The sequence below is a fragment of the Grampus griseus genome (genome assembly GCF_964374135.1).
Source record: "Grampus griseus genome assembly, contig: HAP1_SCAFFOLD_722, whole genome shotgun sequence".
Taxonomy (NCBI): Eukaryota; Metazoa; Chordata; class Mammalia; order Artiodactyla; family Delphinidae; genus Grampus; species Grampus griseus.
Genome location: NW_028132741.1, coordinates 59,172 through 82,447, shown reverse-complemented (window position 1 = coordinate 82,447; position 23,276 = coordinate 59,172). Strand labels below are relative to the sequence as shown.

Below are 23,276 nucleotides of genomic sequence, written 5' to 3'. Positions count from 1 at the left end.
CCTGCCACTCAACTAGATGACAGTTTTATAAGTCGCTTCTTTTTTTTTTTGACAACCTATTTATCCTACTATTTAAAATCCTTGAAGGAAGGCTTGCCATGAATGATAGTGTATTTCAAAGGTCATGTAATTTGTAATTTGTCATTCTTCATTTTGCAGGAAATGGTTCATGATGTAAACAACACATGAGCAATATATTAACATGTTTTGCTGTCTTTCGGCGTGAATAGATTTTTCTCTTAATTTTGATGACAGTCAAGGCAAACTACATTGTTCTGGTCAACTATGGGTTGTAAAGAAGAAGATATGTATTAAATTGTATATGTTGTTATGCTTTGGTATCTCTAATTGCTGTGCCTTGTTTGTTTGGTAGAGGTAGACTCTAAACTTCTAGAAAGAAACATACTTTTGATTATTTATTTATTCATTCATTCATTCTTTTAAATACTCATCAATTCTGTCAAAGTGCTTATATTAAATGCCTAATAAATTCAAGAAAGAAATGATTTAGGTAACAGATGATGAAAACTGTGGAATAGTTTCTACTTTTGTGAAACTCATGGAAAAGCAAGAGAAGCAAACAAGCAATCATGTGAATGTGAGGTTTTTTTGTATGTGTGCTGTCAGGATGGCCTGCTTGCCAGACAGTCCTCTATTACCCTGTTTGTGGTGCTGACAGAGGAGGATTCCCATGCCCATTATATATTTCTCACCTTAGTGCCTCATATGAAGTAGAGAGGGCAGATCCTTCTTTGCGGGCTATGGTCAGACATGTGACTCAAGCTTAACCAAATGCACATTCACCCTTCCTATGTGGCTTTTCAAAGTGGGACATTTGGCTCAAGAATTGGGAGAGTTTTGTTTTGTTGTGTCATTACTATCATGACAGCAGTAATTGCCCTGGTAGCTCTAGCATGGCACCTGTGATCTTGGCAGAGGGACTGCTGGTGACATCTTGAATAGTATAAAGCTGTTGCATGTCCTTACCCTTAATTTCTGCTTTCCAGCATCCATGGACATGTGCCTTGTTATAATTGCAGTATTGCTGTCTCTCATTGATTCTATGAGGCTTTAATTTATATCTACTCCTAATGTATCTCCCTCTCCCACCTGCCAAAACACAAACAAACAAACACACACAGCTAGGGTCAGAAAGAACAGCTCAAATGTCCTTCACAGCTTAAAATAAAACTTATTGAACAATAGTTTATGTCCCCAAAGAGTGAAATTAAGATAAAAAGAACAGAATTTCTGTCCATGTGGGTACAGCATAACAGTCAAATGCACTTTGATTTCATATTTTTTTGACCTATTTTGTCTTTCATTAAAACATGTAAAACACTCAGAGTAGGGCTTGGTGAGTAGTAATCATATGTCAGTATGAGCTATTTTATTATACAAAGGGGTGGAGCATAGAGGTTAAGAGCCCAGGTTATGGTTCTACACTGACTTTATTCATAAACTAGCTCTTCCATTTACACATCTGTGTGACCTTGGGCAAGTTACTTGGAAAGGTTACTTAACATCTCTGTGCCTGAGTTTCTTCATAGGTGAAATAAGGCTCATAATAGTATCATTCAAGACTGAGATTGATAATCCCAGCAATATTTATAGAAAAGTCTTGTCATATATTAAGCTCTCATGGAGTGTTATCTGTTTCTAGCTTCATCTAATTTCATGTCCATTTTCACAATAAATCCACTGAAATTTAATAATTATGTTATATATATATATATATATATATACTCTCTCTTAATAATGAAAGGATTTATAGCTTTTCATGTTCTCTTTGAGTAAAGGTTTAGTATATTTTATATACTTTGTTATGTTTGGTTCTCTAAGTACTTAATTTCTAAATAGGCATTGTAATTTTGCTTTCTTTCAGAGTAATTAGAGCTATTTAAATGAGTTCTATATTATAATTTCCTACTTGTTATTGTGTTATTAAGCTTATTAATTTCTCAAGTTATTGCACTGAGGCCAGAAACTGTGGTTTTTTTCTATTTTTAATAACTGATTAAAGTTTATTGCTTTGAGAACATAAATTTTGAATGTTTTTCAGATATTTGGGAGCTCTTTGCATGTCTATTTAGTCTAATTTTAAATTTCAGTATAAACCTATTAATTCAGACTTGTACTTATACTCTTCAAAATCGATACCATTTTTAAAGTTTTCTATGGACTTGCTTAAAATCATTTTGAGAGATGAGTCAAAGATTTCCACTTACATTATAAGACCAATATTAATCATCTTCTCATTATTCTAAAAGTGTTTGCTATTCATATTATTATATATTCTTTGTGGATCATGAATTTGTCCATTTTAATATTGATATTGCCCATCCTCCTTTTTTCTGGTTATTGTTGGTATTTATTTGTTTGCTTTTATCAAGTAAAGAAGGGTCTCTTCACTATTTGCCAGTCAAAATCTCTTCAGAACAGACAAGCTGTACTGGAAAGGAATAAAACCCAGGGTCATAGGCTTATTCCAAGTTTCAGAGAATAGTCATGTTCTCTCCAAGTATTCTTTTCTTTAATTGAAGTGTATTTGATTTACAATATTGTGTTAGTTTCAGGTGTACAGCAAAGTGATTCAGTTATACATTTGTATGAATAAATTAATATATATTCTTTTTTCTCAGTTCTTTTCCATTATAGGTTAATGGAATGGTTAATGGATAGGTTATTATGTGATACTGAATATATTTCCCTATGCTAGACAGTACATCTTTGTTGTTTATCTATTTTATATATGGTCTCTCCAAGTATTCATTTAAGCACATGCCTGGCAGCCATGCCCAGTCAGTCTCTCCTTGACCCAGATAGGAGTTTTCCAGATTGACATCACCAACAGGTTTGACTTTATTTATGGCTATGCATACTCAGTGAAAAATGAAAATGCAGTGCTGCTTATTCAAAAATTCTTCAGAATTTCAAGATGGCAACAATAGAGCATTAAACCAAGTGTGTAGTCCTTCTGTCTGGGTCTGAGTGGATGCACTAGGTGCATGCCCATAAATCTGGCTCTTCTTGTACCTTCTTTTTCAATGGTAATGTTTCCATCTCCTACTTCAGCCACTTTGGGAGAAACATGGGGGAAAAAACAGGAATTAATTTTTTTCTTGCAATCACTGATTTTCAATTTTAACATAGAATGGAATAAAATCCATGGAGCTAAAGACACAGTTGAAGTTCAGCAGTCATAATAAACCACTAAGGTATTATATACTTCTGATTTTATAGTGTATACAGGATTATTTTTTTGTAACGCATCTCCAGATTAAGGAATTTAAATAATTTAATAGTCAAAATTATGTTTGGGATTTAAAGAATATATTTAAGAATGCATAAAATTTGCCTTTTATCCTTATCTGTAATTTTATTCTATTTTTACTCTCAATATTAACTTACAAGGTTTTTTCTTAGTTATATAATTTTTTACATTTTAGTAATGTGATGTTCCTTATTGTTATTCATTTGAGTTTTATTCCAAAAACTCTGTTGCATTGATGACAATGATGGTGATTGATGATGGGGGAATAAAATGTACTTTATCCATGAATTATTTGTCTTAAGATTATCTATATGTAAACATCAATGACTCTAAGAGTTAGTTATGAAGTTCATAAATTAATCATTTACCGTTTACTCATTATGTTATTTTTGTTGATATAATTCTATTGATAAATGAATCTGTTGCAATTTCAAAGCTAGAAAAAACGTATTGCCACTTCTTCTCAATGTAAGTGTATTACTTAATTTTTAAATCCAAATGCATCATAATTCAAAGTTAATTGCAGAGACTTTTTGTTAAATTATCCCAACGTATCTTGCTCTTTGTATTTATAAGCTCTTTAATATTGCATGTACTCAAGATATCAAAGTAGCCTTAAAAACTTATTACAAATGATAGCTTTTTTACTTAGATTAATCTGCTACTATGATACAAAGGGTGTTTTATTAAATATTCATTTTCTTCTATCAGCACTGATACTAGTAATTTAAGTTTGGCTATAGAGTAATCAATTAAAGTAAAGCATGCCGTGTGAACACTAAACCTAACACATTAATTTAGTCTATTTTGACTACTCCTGCTGTCTTGCAAATCATTCCTATGGTTACAACACATTTATCAAAGTTTCTAATAGAAAAACATTCCACGATGGCAAGACCTATACTAAATAAATATAAGATTTATGGATAATAAAAATATTTAGATTTAATTTCGTAAATTAAGTGACATTTTCCTAATATCACAGAACACATACAATAAAAATGAGCTAAATACACTAAAATTTTGTTTAAATTATTGTGGAAAAATGACTGTGTAAGGTTAATCATAGAAGGTGTACAAATGATTATACAAGAAGAGCATAAAATTTAATTAACTCTGTGATAAATTAAGGATAGTGAACAGGCAAGTGACATCTTAGAGCTGGCATATAAGTGAAATTGTGTCCAAGTGTCACCTTGGTTGGAGCTTTTTCATATTCCTAGTAAGCAGGTGTCATTATTTCAACAGAATAAAAGGACAAGAAACTTTACAATGTTGTCTGAACTTTGGAATCACTATTGCAAATCCTTAAAATGATAGCATAAATGTGACTTTGATAAATGTACTTGTAGGGAATTTAACTTTACCCTAAAGAGGTCTGGCCTTTGCCTTTGCTCTCAGGGAGATATATCCTTTGGAAGGTCATGCCTGACAGGAGCATCTTTGTATAGGGGTCTGACCACACCAGATTAAGGTAGGGGTTGACCAGGATAGAAAGACCAACAATGTGATACAGAGTAGGGCTTTGGGTCATACAATATCACTTGAAATGGAGACTGAGATCAACCAGGGGGCAAGTGGAACCCCAGTAGCGACTGAATACTGAAGCTGAATACTGGGGTGAGCTTCCCTGGTTCATAGTGCTGAAACCTTAGGGTACTGTCACACAAGGATACCAGGAAAGCAACACCTCCTGATTCCACAGAGAGTCAATCAAGTCCAGGAAGCACAGAGAGTCCAATAGGATACTATCAGAGAAACACGCCAAGACACATATTAATCAAACTATCAAAAATTAAATACAAAGAAAATATATTAAAAGCAGGAAGGGAAAAGCAACAAATAAATACAAGGGAATCCCCAAAAGGTTAACAGCTGATCTTTCAGCAGAAACTCTGCAGGCCAGATGGGAATGGTATGACATTTAAAGTGATGAAAGGGAAAAACATACAACGAAGATTACTCTACCCAGCAAGGATCTCATTCAGATTTGATAGAGAAATTAAAACCTTTACAGACAACCAAAAGCTAAGAGAATTCAGCAACAACAAACCAGCTTTACAAAAAATGCGAAAGGAACTTCTCTAGGCAAGAAACACAAGAGAAGGAAAATACCTACAATAACAAACCCCAAACAATTAAGAAACTGGTAATAGGAACATACATATCGATAACTACCTTAAATGTAAATGGTTTAGATGCTCCAACCAAAAGACTTAGACTGGCTGAATGTATACAAAAACAGGACCCATATATGCTGTCTACAAGAGACCCACTTCAGACTGAGGGACACATACAGACTGAAAGTGAGGGGATGGAAAAAGATATTCCATGCAAATGGAAATCAAAAGAAAGCTGGAGTAGCAATTCTCATATCAGACAAAATAGACTTTAAAATAAAGACTATTACAAGAGAGAAAGAAGGACACTACAAATGAGCAAGGGATGAATCTAACAGGAAGATATAAAAATTGTAAATATTTATGCATCCAACATAGGAGCACCTCAATACATAAGGCAAATGCAAACAGCCATAAAAGGGAAAATCGACAGTAACACAATAATAGTAGGGCACTTTAACACCCCACTTTTACAAATGGACAGATGATCCAAAATGAAAATAAATAATGAAGGAAACACAAGCCTTAAATGATACATTAAACAGGATGGACTTAATTGATATTTATAGGACATTCCATCCAGAAACCACAGAATACACTTTCTTCTCAAATGCTCATGGAACATTCTCCAGGATAGATTATATCTTGGGTCACAAATCAAGCATTTGTAAATTTAAGAAAATTGAAATCATATCAAGTATCTTTTCTAACCACAATGCTATGAGACTAGTATCAATTACAGGGAAAAAATCTATAAAAAATACAAACACATGGAGGCTAAACAATACACTACTAAATAACCAATAGATCACTGAAGAAATCAAAGAGGAAATCAAAAAATACCTAGAAACAAATGACAATGAAAACACGATGACCCAAAACCTATGGGATGTAGCAAAAGCAGCTCTAAGAGGGAAGTATATAGCGATACAATCCTACCACAAGAAAGAAGAAACATCTCAAATAAGAAACCTAACCTTACACCTAAAGAAATTAGACAAAGAACCAAAAAAACCCCAAAGTTAGCAGAAGGAAAGAAATCATAAAGATCAAATCAGAAATAAATGGAAAAAAAATGAAGGAAACAATAGCAAAGATCAATAAAACGAAAACCTTGTTCTTTGTGAAGATAAACAAAATTGATAAACAATAGCCAGACTCATGAAGAAAAAAAGGGAAAAGATTCAAAATATAGAATTAGAAATGAAAAAGGAGAAGTAACAACTGACACTGCAGAAATATAAAGGATCATGAGAGATTACTAGAAGCTACTCTATGCCAATAAAATGGACAACCTGGAAGAAATGGACAAATTCTTAGAAAAGCACAACCTTCCGAGACTGAACCAGGAAGAAATAGAAAATATAAACAGACCAATCACAAATACTGAAATTGAAACTGTGATTAAAAATCTTCCAACAAACAAAAGCCCAAGACCAGATGGCTTCAGAGGCGAATTCTATCAAACATTTAGAGAAGAATTAACACCTGTCCTTCTCAAACTCTTCCAAAATATAGCAGAAGGAGGAACACTCCTAAACTCATTCAATGAGGCCACCATCACCCTGATACCAAAACCAGACAAAGATTTCACAAAAAAAGAAAACTACAGGCCAATACCACTAAGAAATTTAGATGCAAAAATCCTCTACAAAATACTAGCAATCAGAATCCAACAGCATATTAAAAGGATCATAAAGCATGATCGAGTGGGGTGCAAGGATTCTTCAATATACGCAAATCAATCAATGTGATAAATCATATTAACAAAATGAAGGAGAAAAACCGTAGGATCATCTCAATAGATGCAGAAAAGCCTTTGGCAAAATTCAACACCCATTTATGAAAAAAACCCGGCAGAAAGTAGGCATAGAGGGAACTTACCTCAACATAATAAAGGCCATATATGAAAAACCCACAGCCAACATCGTTCTCAATGGTGAAAAACTGAAATCATTTCCACTAAGATCAGGAAAAAGACAAGGTTGCCCACTCTCACCACTATTATTCAACATAGTTTTGGAAGTTTTAACCAGAGCAATCTAAGAAGAAAAAGAACTAAAAGGAATCCAAATTGGAAAAGAAGCAGTAAAACTGTCACTGTTTGCAGATGACATTACACTATACACAGAGAATCCTAAAGATGCTACCAGAAAACTACTAGAGCTAATCAATGAATTTGGTAAAGTAGCAGGATACAAAATTAATGCTCAGAAACCTCTTGCATTCCTATACACTAATGATATAAAATCTGAAAGTGAAATGAAGGAAACACTCCCATTTACCATTGCAACAAAAAGAATAAAATACCTAGGAAAAAACCTAAGGAAACAAAAGAGTTGTATGCAGAAAACTATAAGACACTGATGAAAGAAATTAAAGATGATACAAACTGTTGGAGAGATAAACCATGTTCTTAGATTGGAAGAATCAACATTGCAAAAATGACTCTACTACCCAAAGCAATCTACAGATTCAATGCAATCCCTATCAAACTACCAATGGTATTTTTCACAGAACTAGAACAAAAAATTTCACAATTTATATGGAAACACAAAAGACCCCAAATAGCCAAAGCAACCTTGAGAAAGAAAAATGGAGCTGGAGGAATCAGGCTCCCTTCTTCAGACTACACTCAAAGTTACAGTAGTCAAGACAGTATGGTACTGGCACAAAAACAGAAATCAAGATCAATGGAACAGGATAGAAAGCCCAGAGGTGACCCACGCACATATGGTCACCTTATTTCTGATAAAGGAGGCAAGGATACACAATGGAGAAAAGACAGCCTCTTCAATAAGTAGTGCTGGGAAAACTGGACAGCTACATGTAAAAGAATGAAATTAGAAAACTACCTTAAACCATACACAAAAATAAACTCAAAATGGATTAAAGACCTAAATGTAAGGCCAGACACTATAAAACCCTTAGAGGTAAACATAGGGAGAACAGTCTATGACATAAATCACAGCAAGATCCTTTTAGACCCACCTCCTAGAGTAATGGAAATAAAAAGAAAAATAAACAAATGGGATCTAATGAAACTTAAAATATTTTGCACAGCAAAAGAAACCGTAAAGAAGATGAAAAGACAACCCTGAGAATGGGAGAAAATATGTGCAATTGAAGCAACTGACAAAGGAGTAATCTCCAAAATTTACAAGCAGCTCATGCAGCTCAATACCAATTAAACAAACAACCCAACCCCAAAATGGGCAGAAGACCTAAAGAGACATTTCTCCAAAGAAAATATACAGATTTCCAATAAACATATGAAAGGATGCTCAACATCACTAATCATTAGAGAAATGCAAATCAAAACTACAATGAGGTATCACTTCACACTGGTCAGAATGGCCATCATCAAAAAATCTACAAACAACAAATGCTGGAGAGGGTGTGGAGAAAAGGGAACCCTCTTGCACTGTTGGTGGGAATGTAAATTGATACAGCCACTATGGGGAACAATATGGAGCTTCCTTAAAAAAGTAAAACTGGAACTACCATACGACCCAGCAATCCCACTACTGGGCATATACCCTGAGAAAACCATAATTCAGAAAGAGTCATGTACCACAATGTTCACTGCATCTCTATTTACAATAGCCAGGACACGGAAGCAACCTAAGTGTCCATCGACAGATGAATGGATAAAGAAGATGTGGCACATATATACAATGGAATATTACTCAGCCATAAAAAGAAACAAAATTGAGTTATTTGTAGTGAGGTGGATGGACCTAGAGACTGTCATACAGAGTGAAGTAAGTCAGAAAGAGAAAAACAAATACCATATGCTAACACATTTATATGGAATCTAAAAAAAAATATGGTTCTGAAGAACTTAGGGGCAGGACAGGAATAAAGACGCAAACGTAGATAATGGACTTGAGGACATGGGGAGGGGGAAAGGGTAAGTTGGGGCGAAGTGAGAGTGGCATGGACATATATACACCACCAAATATAAAATAGCTAGCTAGTGGGGAAAGCAGCTGCATAGCACAGGGACATCAGCTCGGTGCTTTGTGTCCACCTAGAGGGCTGGGATAGGGAGGGTGCGAAGGAGACTCAAGGAGGAGGAGATATGGGGATAAATGTATATGTATAGCTGATTCACTTTGTTATAAAGGAGAAACTAACACACCTTTGTAAGCAATTATACTCCAATAAAGATGTTAAAAAGAAAAAAACAAACAAACAAAAGAAACATCCTCACAGATACACCCAGAGTAATGTTTGACCAAATATCTGGCCACCCTGTGGCCCAGTCAAGTTGAGGCATAAAATAAACCATCACACCTTCCATAAAACTCATTTCTTTGAAAAACAATTAGCAGAACAGGAATGTTTTTGAAACCCATATACACTGGCAGAAATATATAATAATAATTTATTCTAGTGACAAGACCAGTGATATTCTCAGGATGGAAGCTATTCAAAATAGTTAACTTGTTACCAGGTAGATAGTAAATCTCAAGAAATTATGTAATTTTGGAGCTTGGTTTTGGTCTCTTTTTCTTACAGGTTGGACATTTGGCAGTAGCAGTAGCTAGATTAGCCTTAGTTAGTGGGAATCCATGCTGTTGGTCTCTCTCTCTGCCATCATGACCACTCCATCCTCTAAACAGTGTCTCATGAAGGCCTTCATAGTACTAACTATTTGAAGAGATTAACATGCTATCCTGAAAGCAATGGATTCATGTGCTGCGCTCTGCAATGTTTAGATAGTCCGAGATCCCTTTGGACTACATTATAGCAGAGGAAAAGGAATTACAGCTCAACAGCAAAATTTGCAAGTGTTTATTACACATTTGAAGTGAGCAAAAACTCTCCCTGATCCTCTTTTCTTACTGAAATAGAAAAGAATGCATATGCCAAAACAATGTCCATATACCAGAACCTGAGGCTCTATCTGTTCTAACAAAGTTACCACATCCATCATGGAAACTTCAATCAGGGCAACTACTGGGTTGAGCTTGCAGCGGTCTACAGTCACCTTCCAGGATCCATCTGGTTTTTGCAAGATCATTGCTAGGTAACTTAACTGGGGATGTGATAAGGACCACCATCCTTGCTTCTGTTAGAAACTCATAGCTGATATAAATCTCCTAAACTCTATATAATACATATATGATACAATTTTTATTTATATATTTTCACTTACTTTCTCATGACAGGAACAGTTTCAGAGGCTTCCATGTGGCTTTCCCTATTTTGGTAGTTATCTACAACCAAGGACCCAATCTGGAAGTTGTACTAACTTCCAAGTATGTTAATACCAATTAATTCAGGGTCCAGGGAAATGACCATCAGGTGGTCTATGTAAGTGATTTATTACCTGTCTCCCATATGCCCCCATACATATAGGAAGGCCACAATAATGTTTCAAAGTATTCGTAGTTCAATATCACAGAAACCCTATAACCTATACCAACAGTGCTAAAAATATGAGTAATCCCCATCTCGCAATTTATAGTCAAGTGAGTAAATGGCCATAATTTTCTTCAGGAAAAATTCAGCAAATCATTGCTTTGTATACATGCTATGGTACTGCAATTGTTCCACTTGGAACCACTGTTTAGTGGGCTCTGATTCTGAACAATGGTCCCCAGTCTGAAACCTGTGCAAGGAATCATGACATATTTATTAGGGTGGCTATCCTCAGACGCCCAATCACCAGACCTTGATTTCTTCTGCTGGTTCAAGCTGAGTAGTGACTTTGTCAGACACCAATCTATTTTGCCCCTAGGGAGGTCATATTCTATTAACCATCCTTGTAAGTCCCTGTGTATCTGGTTCCCAGGGCTATTACTCCAACTTTGCTAGTGATCACAACATATGTGGTTAAGTACCACCTGGTTACTGACAGTTAACTGCTGCCACCTAGACTCTACTATTTTAAAGTCCATTCATGGACATTGTTTCCAGCTAGATAAATTCTGTAACAGTATTTTCTATCTCCAGCCCTAAAATGAAAAGTAGAGACACTACTGAATTTATTTATTTTTTTTCCTGTAAACGGGGCTCTCACTGTTGTGGCCTCTCCCGTTGCGGAGCACAGGCTCTGGACGCACAGGCCCAGCTGCTCCGCGGCATGTGGGATCCTCCCGGACCGGGGCACGAACCCGCGTCCCCTGCATCGGCAGGCGGACTCTCAACCACTGTGCCACCAGGGAAGCCCCTGAACTTTTTAATGATGCTGCTTCCTGTCTCACCAGGCCATTCATATGGCCTTGATAAATTTTGTGTCCTTGGGCCTTCCCAAGGAACATAACCATCATGCTTATCTTCTGACTGTACATATTACATCCATTCTAGCATGTCTACTTGTCTGAACTTTTTAATTTCTTTATCCATCATCTGACATTGCAGTTCATGCATTTCAGTTTTGCTCAGCTTGGCCACTGTGTGTACCATGCCATGTACTGGGAGCCACCTTATTAGTTTGTACAATCTCCTGAGGTTCTTTCCAGGACACTAAATCCTTTATCTCCAAAGAATATTCTCAGGTAAATAAATTCTTCCCTTTCCAATTCTATGTTCCAGTCCCTTTGATAAAGAATCTTCTAACACAGTGCCACTCATACATCCCAGATGGCTACTGATACATGTCAGATAGATTTGCAGCATCTTTAAATTACAGTACTTTGTTTATGAAGCCAAGTGCATCCTCAGTTGCTTGATATTCTGACTTAAAACCTAGGTATAAGCCAAGTGGCCAGGAGGGAAAGTGAGGGCAGATCTTGAGTGGTATATCTGCTGCCTTTCAGGATTATTGAGATGACTGCTCTTAGCAAAAAGGAATGGAACACTTCTGCAGGCTTAGAAGAGTCAGAGGAATCAAAAGAATCAAAATCTTCAGAAGCAATCATCCGCATGTCTAGATTCTGTGTGTTAAAGCTTCAGATTTTCCCAATGGGGGCAATGCCCTTGGTATAACAAATCTGCCAAGTTTAACCTCCTTTGAAGTTAGTCGCACAGACTAATAAATCTCAGGCCTCGTGTTTGGCTTTCTCTGCACTCCTGCTGCAAAACGAGGGCTTCTTTGCCTCTACCAAGGAGTCCCTTTGGCTTTCACATCTCATTTTTAATTCATTCTTATTTTCTTTATCATTCTATTATCATTCTGTAGAGAAATTATAGCCCATAAGAGTGTGACAGAGAGGGGACTGGAATTATAGAAATTGAGGAAGGTATTAATGGTCTCCTTGCTCCTGGATGAATTCATGTCCACGTTCGTAAGAGTGCACTCTCACTTGTGAATCCCATCATATCACTTCCTTTCCCAAATCTCTTCAGGATAAACCATATATATATATATAACAAGACTGTATTATCTATTCCCCACCAAAATAGTAAACTCATTTCCTGTTGCTCCCTTTTGTGGCATTTTAAATTCTCAAAAAATATGTGAATATAGAGAAGATCAATAATGATCAACACATGTCCAATCGTGTTTTGGCTCTGCCCAAAACACGATTACTTTAAGGTTACTTTAGGATTACTTCAGAGTTACTTTAACCCCTGAATAGTATAGATGAAAATCCTAAGCATAACATTTCATCGGGGAAAAAATAGCATAAGGACTAAAAAAATACAAAATAAGACAAAAGCTTTTCCAGCTATCCACCCACAAATTTAACAATAAACCCTTAATATTAAAAAAATCTAGTCAGTGTATATATCTGCATGATGTATCATAATTTATTTCCAAAGTTGTTTTATTGAAATCAGAATCCCAACAGGGCTCAGAATATTGATAGCTTGGTTGATTATTCTCTTGTCTTTAAATCTATAGGTTGTCCCTCTCTCTTTTTTCCATGACGTTTATTCTTCCTTGTGGGTGGTCATTTGCCTTGTAGAGTTAACAAAATTTTGCATTTTTCTGTGTGTATTCCTGTTTTATTTTTAACATATTTCTCCGATTTTCATGTTTTTCTTTTTTAACAAATTAGTGATTGGGAACTACAGTTTTGATTCAGATTTGATTGGTAAGAGTTCTTCATAGTTGATGTGCTACACTTCTTATTTCTTCACATTAGGGAGCACATAATAGCTGGTTGTCTCAAGTTTTATGTTCTTAAAATTAATCACTAGGTTCATTCACTTAAAATCCCCCTCGATGTGTTATGATTCTTAAACACTAATACATTTAGATGTACTGTTTTCTCTATGGTTTTGAGTGCCCACAGCATACTTTACTTATATAGCATTATAAGAATTATTTTAAAGAAATAAAGCAATTAACAAGGATTAATGTGCAAGAATGCTTTTATAGAATGTTTGGGGATAGAAACACATTTAATATCAAGTAATAAAGGCACAGATAAATTATGTGGTACTTGCATAAGATGGAATGTTTTGTAGGTATTAACATGCTTTCAAAAAATATTTAATAACATGGAAAATGTTCTTCATGTAATGCTACATCAAAAAGTGCTGAAGACACAGATTGTTCCTTAAAAAAATACAAAAGCTTATCAAATGTAATTTCAAGAGCAAAGAAATAATACGTAATTTTAACTTCCTAGTGTTTCTGAGCGTCTGTAAATATACTAAATTTTAATTTAGGATAATGGATAATAAGAACCAATATTACTAAATATCAACAAACTGATTTGTAATTATATATGGCTGAATAAAGTTGTTTCTTTTGCCCTTTTCTCAGTAATTTGGTGCCAACAACAAAAGTAAAAATTAATGAAAAATATTTTAAGTGCATCTTCAGTAAGAATAAAAAATATTTTTTTACCTCTCAAAAGAAGATTTTGTTAGCATAAGGAAATATGACCAAACTGAGGAAGAACCGTGAGATCGTAAGATTAACAATACAGATCTCAATAACACAAAACAAAGTTCTAAAATTAGGTGACTATCCTTGTGTTTCCTGAATTAAAGTTTGGGAAAAGGAGCAGGTTTCTTCAGGAGAATTAATGAGTGCTAAGAAAACACATCGAAACCAAATTGTATGGATAAGGTTTTCTCGTATAGAATTGCTGGCATAGCAACCAAGTGAGGACAACTCGAAATCCCCATAAGAATGACAAATAAATTCTGAAGGATCCAGAATATGTGCTATGAAGGTATTTTGAAAAAGTTATAAATCTATAAACAGACATGAAAAAGTCTCTAAATCTTACCATCAAATAGAAAGCAAAATCCAAAACAATACAGAATATTAGTCCAATGTTTATATTTCCATCAATTTGAATAGTTTACATTTAACAAATTTCATGAATTAAACATATAGACAAAACATTCATATTATTTTTATTTTAAATTGTTTTGTTGAACACTGGTTAGTTTGAGCATTTCATTGTATTTATCACATTTTTTACATTTGCTTTCCTGAATTTCTTCTTCCTGGCATTTATTCAATATAATATTTACCTTTATTTTTTAATGAAATCTCTTGCCCCTATATTGATTATTTTGCATTGCAGAAGTTATTTCTCTATTTTGAGATTTGTTTAAACTTTTTGAAGCTTTTGGTGTTTAACCAAATCATTATGTCTGCTTTTATTGTGTAACTCAGAGTTTCAGTTATCTCCTGTATTATTTCAGTAATTTTATGCTCTATATATTTAAGTCCTTATTCCATCTGAATTTTATTTTGATTTGTATTTTAAAATCTATATAAGGAGACCAACCATCTGCTAACTAAAATGTACATATGTATTTTGCATTATCATATCATGATATTTGTGCCCTACAGAAATCTCTGAATAAAGTATACTACTGTAGTTGAGGTGAGGGGCGGGGGGACAGTGTGTCCTTAAAGAGAATAACTTACCATCAAGAGAAGAGTAGGTCCTTCGAGAGAAAACAGAAACCTAACAGAAAATGTTAACTTGCTGGACAAGAGAAAACACATTTCAAGTTTCTCCTTAACCACTATTCTACAGAATGCCAAGCACTTGAGTGTATTCACTTTTGACAGTAGGGGATAGAGTGTATTAAATAATTTTGATACTCACTAGCTGATCCCATGAAGATGGGCTGCTGCTTCGGTTGCTTTGGAAAACCATAAATATCTATTTAAAACTCAGTTTGTGAACATCTGTGGTTAAGTTAATCAAATATTTTATCAACGTTTCTTCATGCATTCTCAGTTCCACGAGGTGAAAACGTGCTTCATTTTCCCCCCCCCTCAGTCCACCATTCACCAGAGGAAAGTTCTCCTTCGTTTGCAGCATTATGTTTTTATCAGATCAAATATTGGGCAATTATCAGCTTCATCTTGACTTGTGTCTTCAGAAATGTCGAAAGGAATCTGAAACTAGTAACTGATAAATAACTATGTCACTTTCTGGATTAAAAAAAATCTTGTAATTTGTAAAAGTGACTGTTTCATGAAGTTACAATTTTCTGTAGATTGGATTTTATTTTCCACCTTCTTTCACTTAACTCTTTTCTCATCACACCTAGTTTCTATTATTTTCTTCTGAATTCTGAGAAAAATTGAGTATGTATGTATGCCGAGTATGTATTTCATTGCATTGATTTTCTAAGGAATATAACTTGCTGCTTACTGCTATCACAATGATTTTAAATTTGATAATTCTGTTTTTAATCAGGAATAATAATTTCTTTATAATCTCTAGAATAATAAAGAGGCAATGATAGCTTTCAATCAGGTCGAAAATGGAGTGGTGGCTAGACTCTGGGTTTCTGGGGTTCTAGGTATGTCCCAACCACATCTGGGGCTTCCCATGTCTAGAGGTGCCTCAAGCAAGGAGGGCTTAGCTCACACTTGGAAGGCCCCTATTTACTTTGTCATGTTCCCCAGGGTGGGAGTCAGCTTGCTGAACGCCTTCCTGTTTGCACCAGAGAAAACATAAGAACCCAAGTTTTTGTCTATCCCCATCTCTGCGTCAGGTCCAAGCCCTTTTCCTAGAGATATGGTAACCATTCTTTATTCTATAACCCTCATTTGAAGCCACTTCTGACCTGCAATGAAGATGAATAAAGAAAACCTGGACCATTGTTCTACATCATGGACCACAGCTCAGATTTGGACTATTCTTGCACATGGACCAGTAAAATGTATAGGACCTTAAGCCCATGTTCGTTATTTGTATCAAATGATGACCAGTAGACTGATTTTGCATCACTTTTCTTGTAGCAGGAGATGAATTAAATAAATAACTTAGGTAAAAAAAGAAAAGGAGAGAAAAAAAGGTAAAGTTAAGAGGAAGACCATGTATCACTCCCCCCTTTCTTGTTGCCCTAGATTCCATCCTTCGAAGCAAGGAATCATAACATTTATATATATATATATATATATATATATATATATATATATATATATACATACACACACACACACACACATATATATAACATATACATGCACATATATATACACACGTTATTTATGTTTTGTGCAAATAAACATTCTGCACACTACATAAAATACAAAAATCGATCAGTTACGATTAAAGTTCCCACTACTCAGCACTGTGCAAAGAGAAAATTGGAAATATCAGTTCGAGATTAGTTCTCACTTTGATGCAATGGTCTCAGCAGAGGTGGATCTAGAGGAAGTGTAAGGTGGCAGGTCTTCTATGATGAATGGCTTATTAGAGGAGAGTATGAATTGGTAATAAAAAACATGGGATTTCAGTTCACAATACTGATATAATTTGTGAGGTGAAAATAGCTAAGAATTTTTCAAAAATAATGACAGACACCAAACCATAGATCAAGGACTCAGAGGAGTCCAAGTGGGATAAATAATAAAAAAACTTTCACCTGGCATGTTGTGTTCAAACTACAGAAAATCAAAGAAAAAATCTTGAAACACACACACAGAAAAACAACACCTTACCTATGAAGAAAGAAGTATAAGATTTATAGCAGACTTCTTGTCATCAACAATGCAAGCAAAAAGAGAGTGGAGAGAAATATTTAAAATGTTGAAATAAAGGAATCACCAAGCTAGAATTCTGTATTAAGGAAAATTGTTCCTCAAAAATGAAGGAGAAATAAAGACTTTCTCAAATGAACAAAAATGAGGAATTTTTCACCAGTAGATCTGCCTTTCAAAAAATGTTTAAAGAAGTTTAATTTTTTTAAAGTTTAGAGAAAGAAAATGATGCAGGTTAGAAACTGAGATCTATGTAAAGAAATGAAGGGCATTAGAGAGGGAACACATAAAGGTAAAATAAACCCTTTTACTTTTCTTTTTCTTACTTGATTTAATATAAGTGTTCAAACTAACAACAGCAACAATATATTGGATGAGTATAGCTTATTGATAAGTGAAATGAGTGACATCAATGTTAGAAGGGATGAATACGAAATATTTTAAGGTACCTACACACTCATAAAATAATATAGACCTATTTAGAAGTGGACTTGTAAATACATGTTGTAAATACATGTTGCCATCCTTAGGGCAACCACTAAAATCATTTTTTAAAAAGAAGTATAACTGATTTGTTAAGAAATGAGAGAAAACAGAATCATATAAAATGCCTAATTAAACCAGATAAGGCAGAAAAGGGTAGAATATTAAAAAATAAGAAGTGCAATGAATAGAGAACAGTACAGAAAGGGGAGAGATTAATCCAACTATACACATAATCACTTTAAATGTGAATGGATTAAATGCAACTATAAAAATTAAAAACAGAAAATGACAGAGGGGATAAAAAAAACAACTGACTATATGTTGTCTGCAAGAAACCCACTTTAAAAAGAAAGACATAGATTATAAGTAAAGTGATGAAGAAAACTATACCACACTAACACTAATGAAGGGAAAGCTGGAGTAGCTATATTAATGTCAGGCAAAGCAGACTTCAAACAAGGAAAATTATCAGGGATAGAGAGAGCATTACATAACGAAAAGGGGGTCAATTTTCTAAGAAGACTTAATCCTTAATGTGTATGTGCATAACAGCAAAGTACCAAAATAAGTGAGGCAAAAACAGATAGAATGGCAAGATGAAATAAACAGCTCTATTATTATAGTTGGAGACCTCAACAGACCTCTATCAGTAATTGACAGATTCTGCTTACAGAAAATCAGTGAGCATACAGTTGAACTGAACCACCATCATTATCAACTGTATCTCACTGACATTTATAAAGTACTTATCCAACAGCAGAAGATTACAGTCATCCCTTGGTACCTGAGGGGGATTGGTCCCAGGAGCCCCTGCATATACCAAAATCTGCTGATGCTCAAGTCCCTCATATAAAATGTAGTAGTAAAATGAATGGAAATTTCAATCCAAGTTGATTGAATCCACAGACGCGAAACCCAAGAATCTGAAGGGCTAATTAAAACCACAATAAATACATTAAACGTAAGATTTAATTTAGCTAAATAGACAATTATTATTTATTTATGACATACCCAATTTAACAGGACATAGAAAGTCTGAAGTATGAGTGACAAAGAATCTAAGGGGAGAATACTGATCAAAAAGAAATGGATTTAGTTATAATAATATCAGAAAAAGAAGTCAAAAATACTATCAGGGATTAAAAGATATTTACTATGATAAAATGTATGAATCATTAAGACCTAGTAACTCCAGCTTCTCAAGCTTCTATAAATATAGCAACTCAGTCTTCACAAGGGAAAATTGAAAATCCACAAACTGGGAAATGTTCTCACACTTCTTTCACTTAATGCTATGTCAAAAAATATTTATAGATATAGATAGGTAGATGACAGATAGATGAATGAATGGATGTGTGTGTGTGTGCACATGCACATGCATATGTGTATCTTATAAGAGTCTTGAATCAGCAACTGAATTATTGAATCTGACACTGACCTGGGGTAACATTCAGACACTTCAAAAACATCTAGATAAGTGGTCTGAGGTATCAATACCATCTATTAAACAGAAATGATACCCTCTCAAGTTGTTAGCATGAGAGATATGGAGGCCAGGTGATAAGCTGAGTTCTGACCCAAGCCCAACTCACAGTGTGCTCACTGGTTCATAATGAAATTTGTGGATATTTATCCCGTTCCTGATATATAAGTGGAAAAAACACAGTTAGTGATAGAACACCCCTTGTCTTGCTTTTCAAATTTGTGTAGGAAAGCCAAATGAAACTGAACTGAACTTGTCTCCCATTCCAACAAGCTTGAAATCAACAGCAATACTGCATTTCTGGAATTATTGAAGAGATGTGTATTACTGTCAAAGATATGGAAAATGTAGTAGTTGTGATTCCTAGATATCCCCATTTAATTTGCTTACATGGCTTTAGCACAACAGTGATGGATCATGGCACATAAACATGGACTCCTGTATATTTAACAGGTGGTAGCCTGATTTTGAATTGAAACTGCTATGTCTACATATGATACCCTGACTAAAAAAGCTTATCATAGACATTACCATTGGAGATTTAGGTGTGCATCTATTGGTTTGGAAAATAATAAATAAGTAAATTTTCAATCTCCATTAAGTGTGTGTGTGTCTATGTGTGTGTGTTTATATGGTAAGGACCAAGGACGATAGTTCCACCTTCACGGTTTTATATAAGTATTATATCAACTCTCTTGCTTTCTACATAATACTGTATATAGGGCATTTATGATCTCAATAATCCATAGAAGATACCAGTAATTTGCTATATTGATTACATCAGAGTGCTCATTTAACCCCTTTGGGCCCCCACGGGAGTGGAGGAAGACTGGACAGAGAGGGAGAAGGGGCCATTGAAGGTACAGTATTTACTATGGGATTTAACTCCTCAAAGGCCTCCCAGTAGCTTCAGATCTGCTCAAGAATCCTTCATGTCCTGCTGGTTTGCAGCGAGTGGCTCACAGCTTCAAGGCCTCCTCTGCCAGATGGAGAACTATTTCAAACATCCTGCCTCTATTTTGTACTGTAGCAATGCAGACGGGAGACCTGACCCCATTTTCAGGTTCTAAAGAGAAATTCTAAGTATCTGAAAGACTGAGGAACATGGTGGCTTTTATTTAAGATGTGGAGATAGAGAGCACATACCTGGACTTGGGCCTGCAGCAGCACCAAATTGCACCAAGAGTTCCCTTTATTTTCTCTCGCATCTCTGTTTCTCCTTTTCTCTCTGCTGGACTAGCCACGGGGACTCCAAGTTCTTCATTGTGTGGTCCTGGTACCAAGATTCTCCTGGGAATTATAAAGCTATTCACCTTCTACATCGAGCACTTCTTATTTTTTCCCCAGCAACATAAGTCATCCTTAAGAGGGGTCAGGGTGCTAGCTCTTAAATATATTTTAGTCATCCCTTTGTACATTAAATTCTCTTTCTTGGAGACTGCTCCTGACATGGTGTTCACCGTGCTCTCAGCTGGCCTCCTGAAGTTCTGCCCTGCCTTCCCCACCAGGTACAGTTCAGGAGCTGCCTACCTCAGGGTGATAGGTTATCTTCTAGTTGCTTTATTCCTTTCCGTTTTACATTTAGAGAGTATAATTGGAATACATAAACTTCTCTGTGACCACAGCTTTATTTGCAACCCACAGGTTTTGTTATGGCATATTTTCATTATCATTCAATTAATAAAATTCTAATTCCCATTGCGACTTTATCTTTGACCTACATAATGATCAGAAGTATGTTTTTAATATCCAACTATTTGGTAAAATATTGGTTATACAGGTTTAAATTTCTTGCTTATTCAGAGCCTTGTTTTATAACCAGAATATAGTCAATTTTATAAATGTGCCATGTGCACCTAAAAATTTCTGCATAATATATATATTCCATCATTGTCGGTGCAGTGTTTTATGTAAATTTAGGCCAAAGTTTTTAATGATGGTATTCAGATCTTCTATAATCTGCTGATTTGTTGTTGTGGTTCTATGTTACTGATCTAGGTAATTTAGATTTTTCTATTTCTACTTAGATTTTTGGAATTTCCCTTCATATACTGCATTGAAGTTTAGACTTATAATATATTCCTTGTAAAGTAACAGTGGGTTTTATTATCCTGCCTTATCGCCAGTGATACTTTTTGCTTTCAAATCTATGTTAACATTAAAAAATCTTCTGCAATTTTACTTATTGTTGTTATGACATAATTTTTGAATCCTTTCATTTTCAATCTGACTCTTGTCTCTTGTAGGTGGCATAGAATTAGGTTTTTGGTTTGTTTCAATAATCCTTGTCCTTTAATTTCAGTATTTACAGTTAATGTATTTTCTTATAGACCGTTTACTCCTTGCTTACTATTTGTCCCACCTTGTTATGTTCCTTTTGCTCTTCCTTCTTCCTTTGAGATTTCTTCAAATTCCATTTTCCCTTGTATTAGCTTATTTTTACATAAGTAGCAGTTACACATGTACCATGACTTATTAGCTCTTTTACTTCTTCTCAAGCAATGCTGAGATCTTAAATTTCTTTTACTACTTTTTCCTCTTCCTTTTGTTGTAATGCATTCTAATGTTTGATATATTTTATTATTACTCTTTTTTGCTGTTAGATTTTATTTAGGTTTATCCACTTATTTATGCTTTCTGTTATACATAATTCTTTATAAAGTCCTTATTTTCATCTGTGATAATCTTCCTTCTGCCTGCAGGTCTCCCTTTAGAATTTAATTCAGTCAGTTCTGATGAGAACATATTTTCTAAATTTTGTTCGCAAATTTCCTTATTTCATCTTTCCTTCCAAACAACATTTTCTCTGCCTCTAGAATTCCCAATGCGCAGTTCTTTTCTTTAGCACTTAAAAATGTTATTCCATTATTTTCTAGTATCCAGTCAGTTTCGCTGAGAAGTAAGCTGTAATCTCAATCCTATTGTTCCTTTGAAAGTAATCTTTTTCCTCAGGCTGCTTTTAAGATGTCATGTTTTTCTTTGCTGTTCATGAATTGTACTGTGGTGATCTTAGGTGTGGTTTTCTTTGTATTTGTTCTTGTTGCTTTTTTTTTTAGTGCTTATTGAATTTAAGGCTCCATATATTCTTTTTAGTTTTAGAGAACTCTCAGCTGTTAATATTGTTTTCATCCCAATCTCTCTCTCCTTTTTTCTTTGGACTCCAGTTTACACATATGATAAAAATGTTTATTGTGGCCCATATGTCTCAAATGCGCTTTTGTGTACTTTTTATTCTTTTCGTTTCCCATGCTTTAGTCTTAATATTGTTACTACTCTATCTTCCAGTTCACTTACCTCTGTTTACCTGTGTCCAATCCACTACCGAGTTTTAAATTTCGTATAATTTTTAATTCTATCAGTTCAACTTCAATCAGTTTATAGTTTCTAGTTGTCAAGTTAAATTCTTCACCTTGTCATCTATTTTCTTGAACTTGATAATATTTACCAAAATATGTATGAACTTGAACGTTTAGGTCATCTATGATTCTGATTCTTCTTTGTTTTTTATTCTAGTTCTTCTTTTCTTGGTAGTCTTGGTGGTTCTTCAGTGAATACCAGACTTGGGATATGACAAGTTGTAGAGAATCTGAATGACTTTACAGTTGTCCTTTGAACAACCTGGGTTTGAACTGCACAGATCCACTTATGCATGGATTTTTTTTCAATAAGTAATACAGTACTACACGATCTGTGGTTGGTTGAATCCTCAGATTCAGAACCACAGATAAGAAGGGCCGACCATAAAGTTATATGGGGATTTTTGACTGCACAGGGAGTCAGCGTCTCTAACCCCTACATTGTTCCAGGGTCAACTGTATTTTCTTGAGGAGAGAATTTCCTATTCTTAGGTAGGGAGCAGAGGGGAAGATCACCTCAGTCACTGGACCAACTTCATACTCATTTTCCTTCTTTATGAGGTTCAATGTAGATGTTGCATCAACCTTCCTAACACATAGACACACAGACACACACAGACACACACACACACACACACACATATGTAGAGACTTCCAATGTCCTAATGCATATCATTAGTTTTCCATT

The 23,276-nt window shown here is 34.8% G+C and overlaps 1 protein-coding gene across 3 annotated transcripts in view; it reads right to left on the bottom strand.

Annotated features, from left to right (window-relative positions):
- Window positions 1-1,931: 1,931 nt before the first annotated feature.
- LOC309817843 (uncharacterized protein) overlaps window positions 1,932-23,276 on the bottom strand; it is a 36,304-nt gene continuing 14,959 nt past the window's right edge. For 2 of the 3 annotated variants that reach the window (XR_014296276.1, XM_082682123.1), the window contains one exon: window positions 1,932-3,078. Coding sequence is in view for 2 of the 3 variants with exons in the window: in XM_082682123.1 (XP_082538249.1) it covers window positions 2,915-3,078 (164 nt within the window). In the remaining variant the exon portion in view is untranslated. Of the gene's footprint in view, window positions 3,079-20,378; window positions 20,523-23,276 lie in introns of all 3 variants that reach the window. The other variant, XM_082682124.1, reaches the window with a different exon arrangement.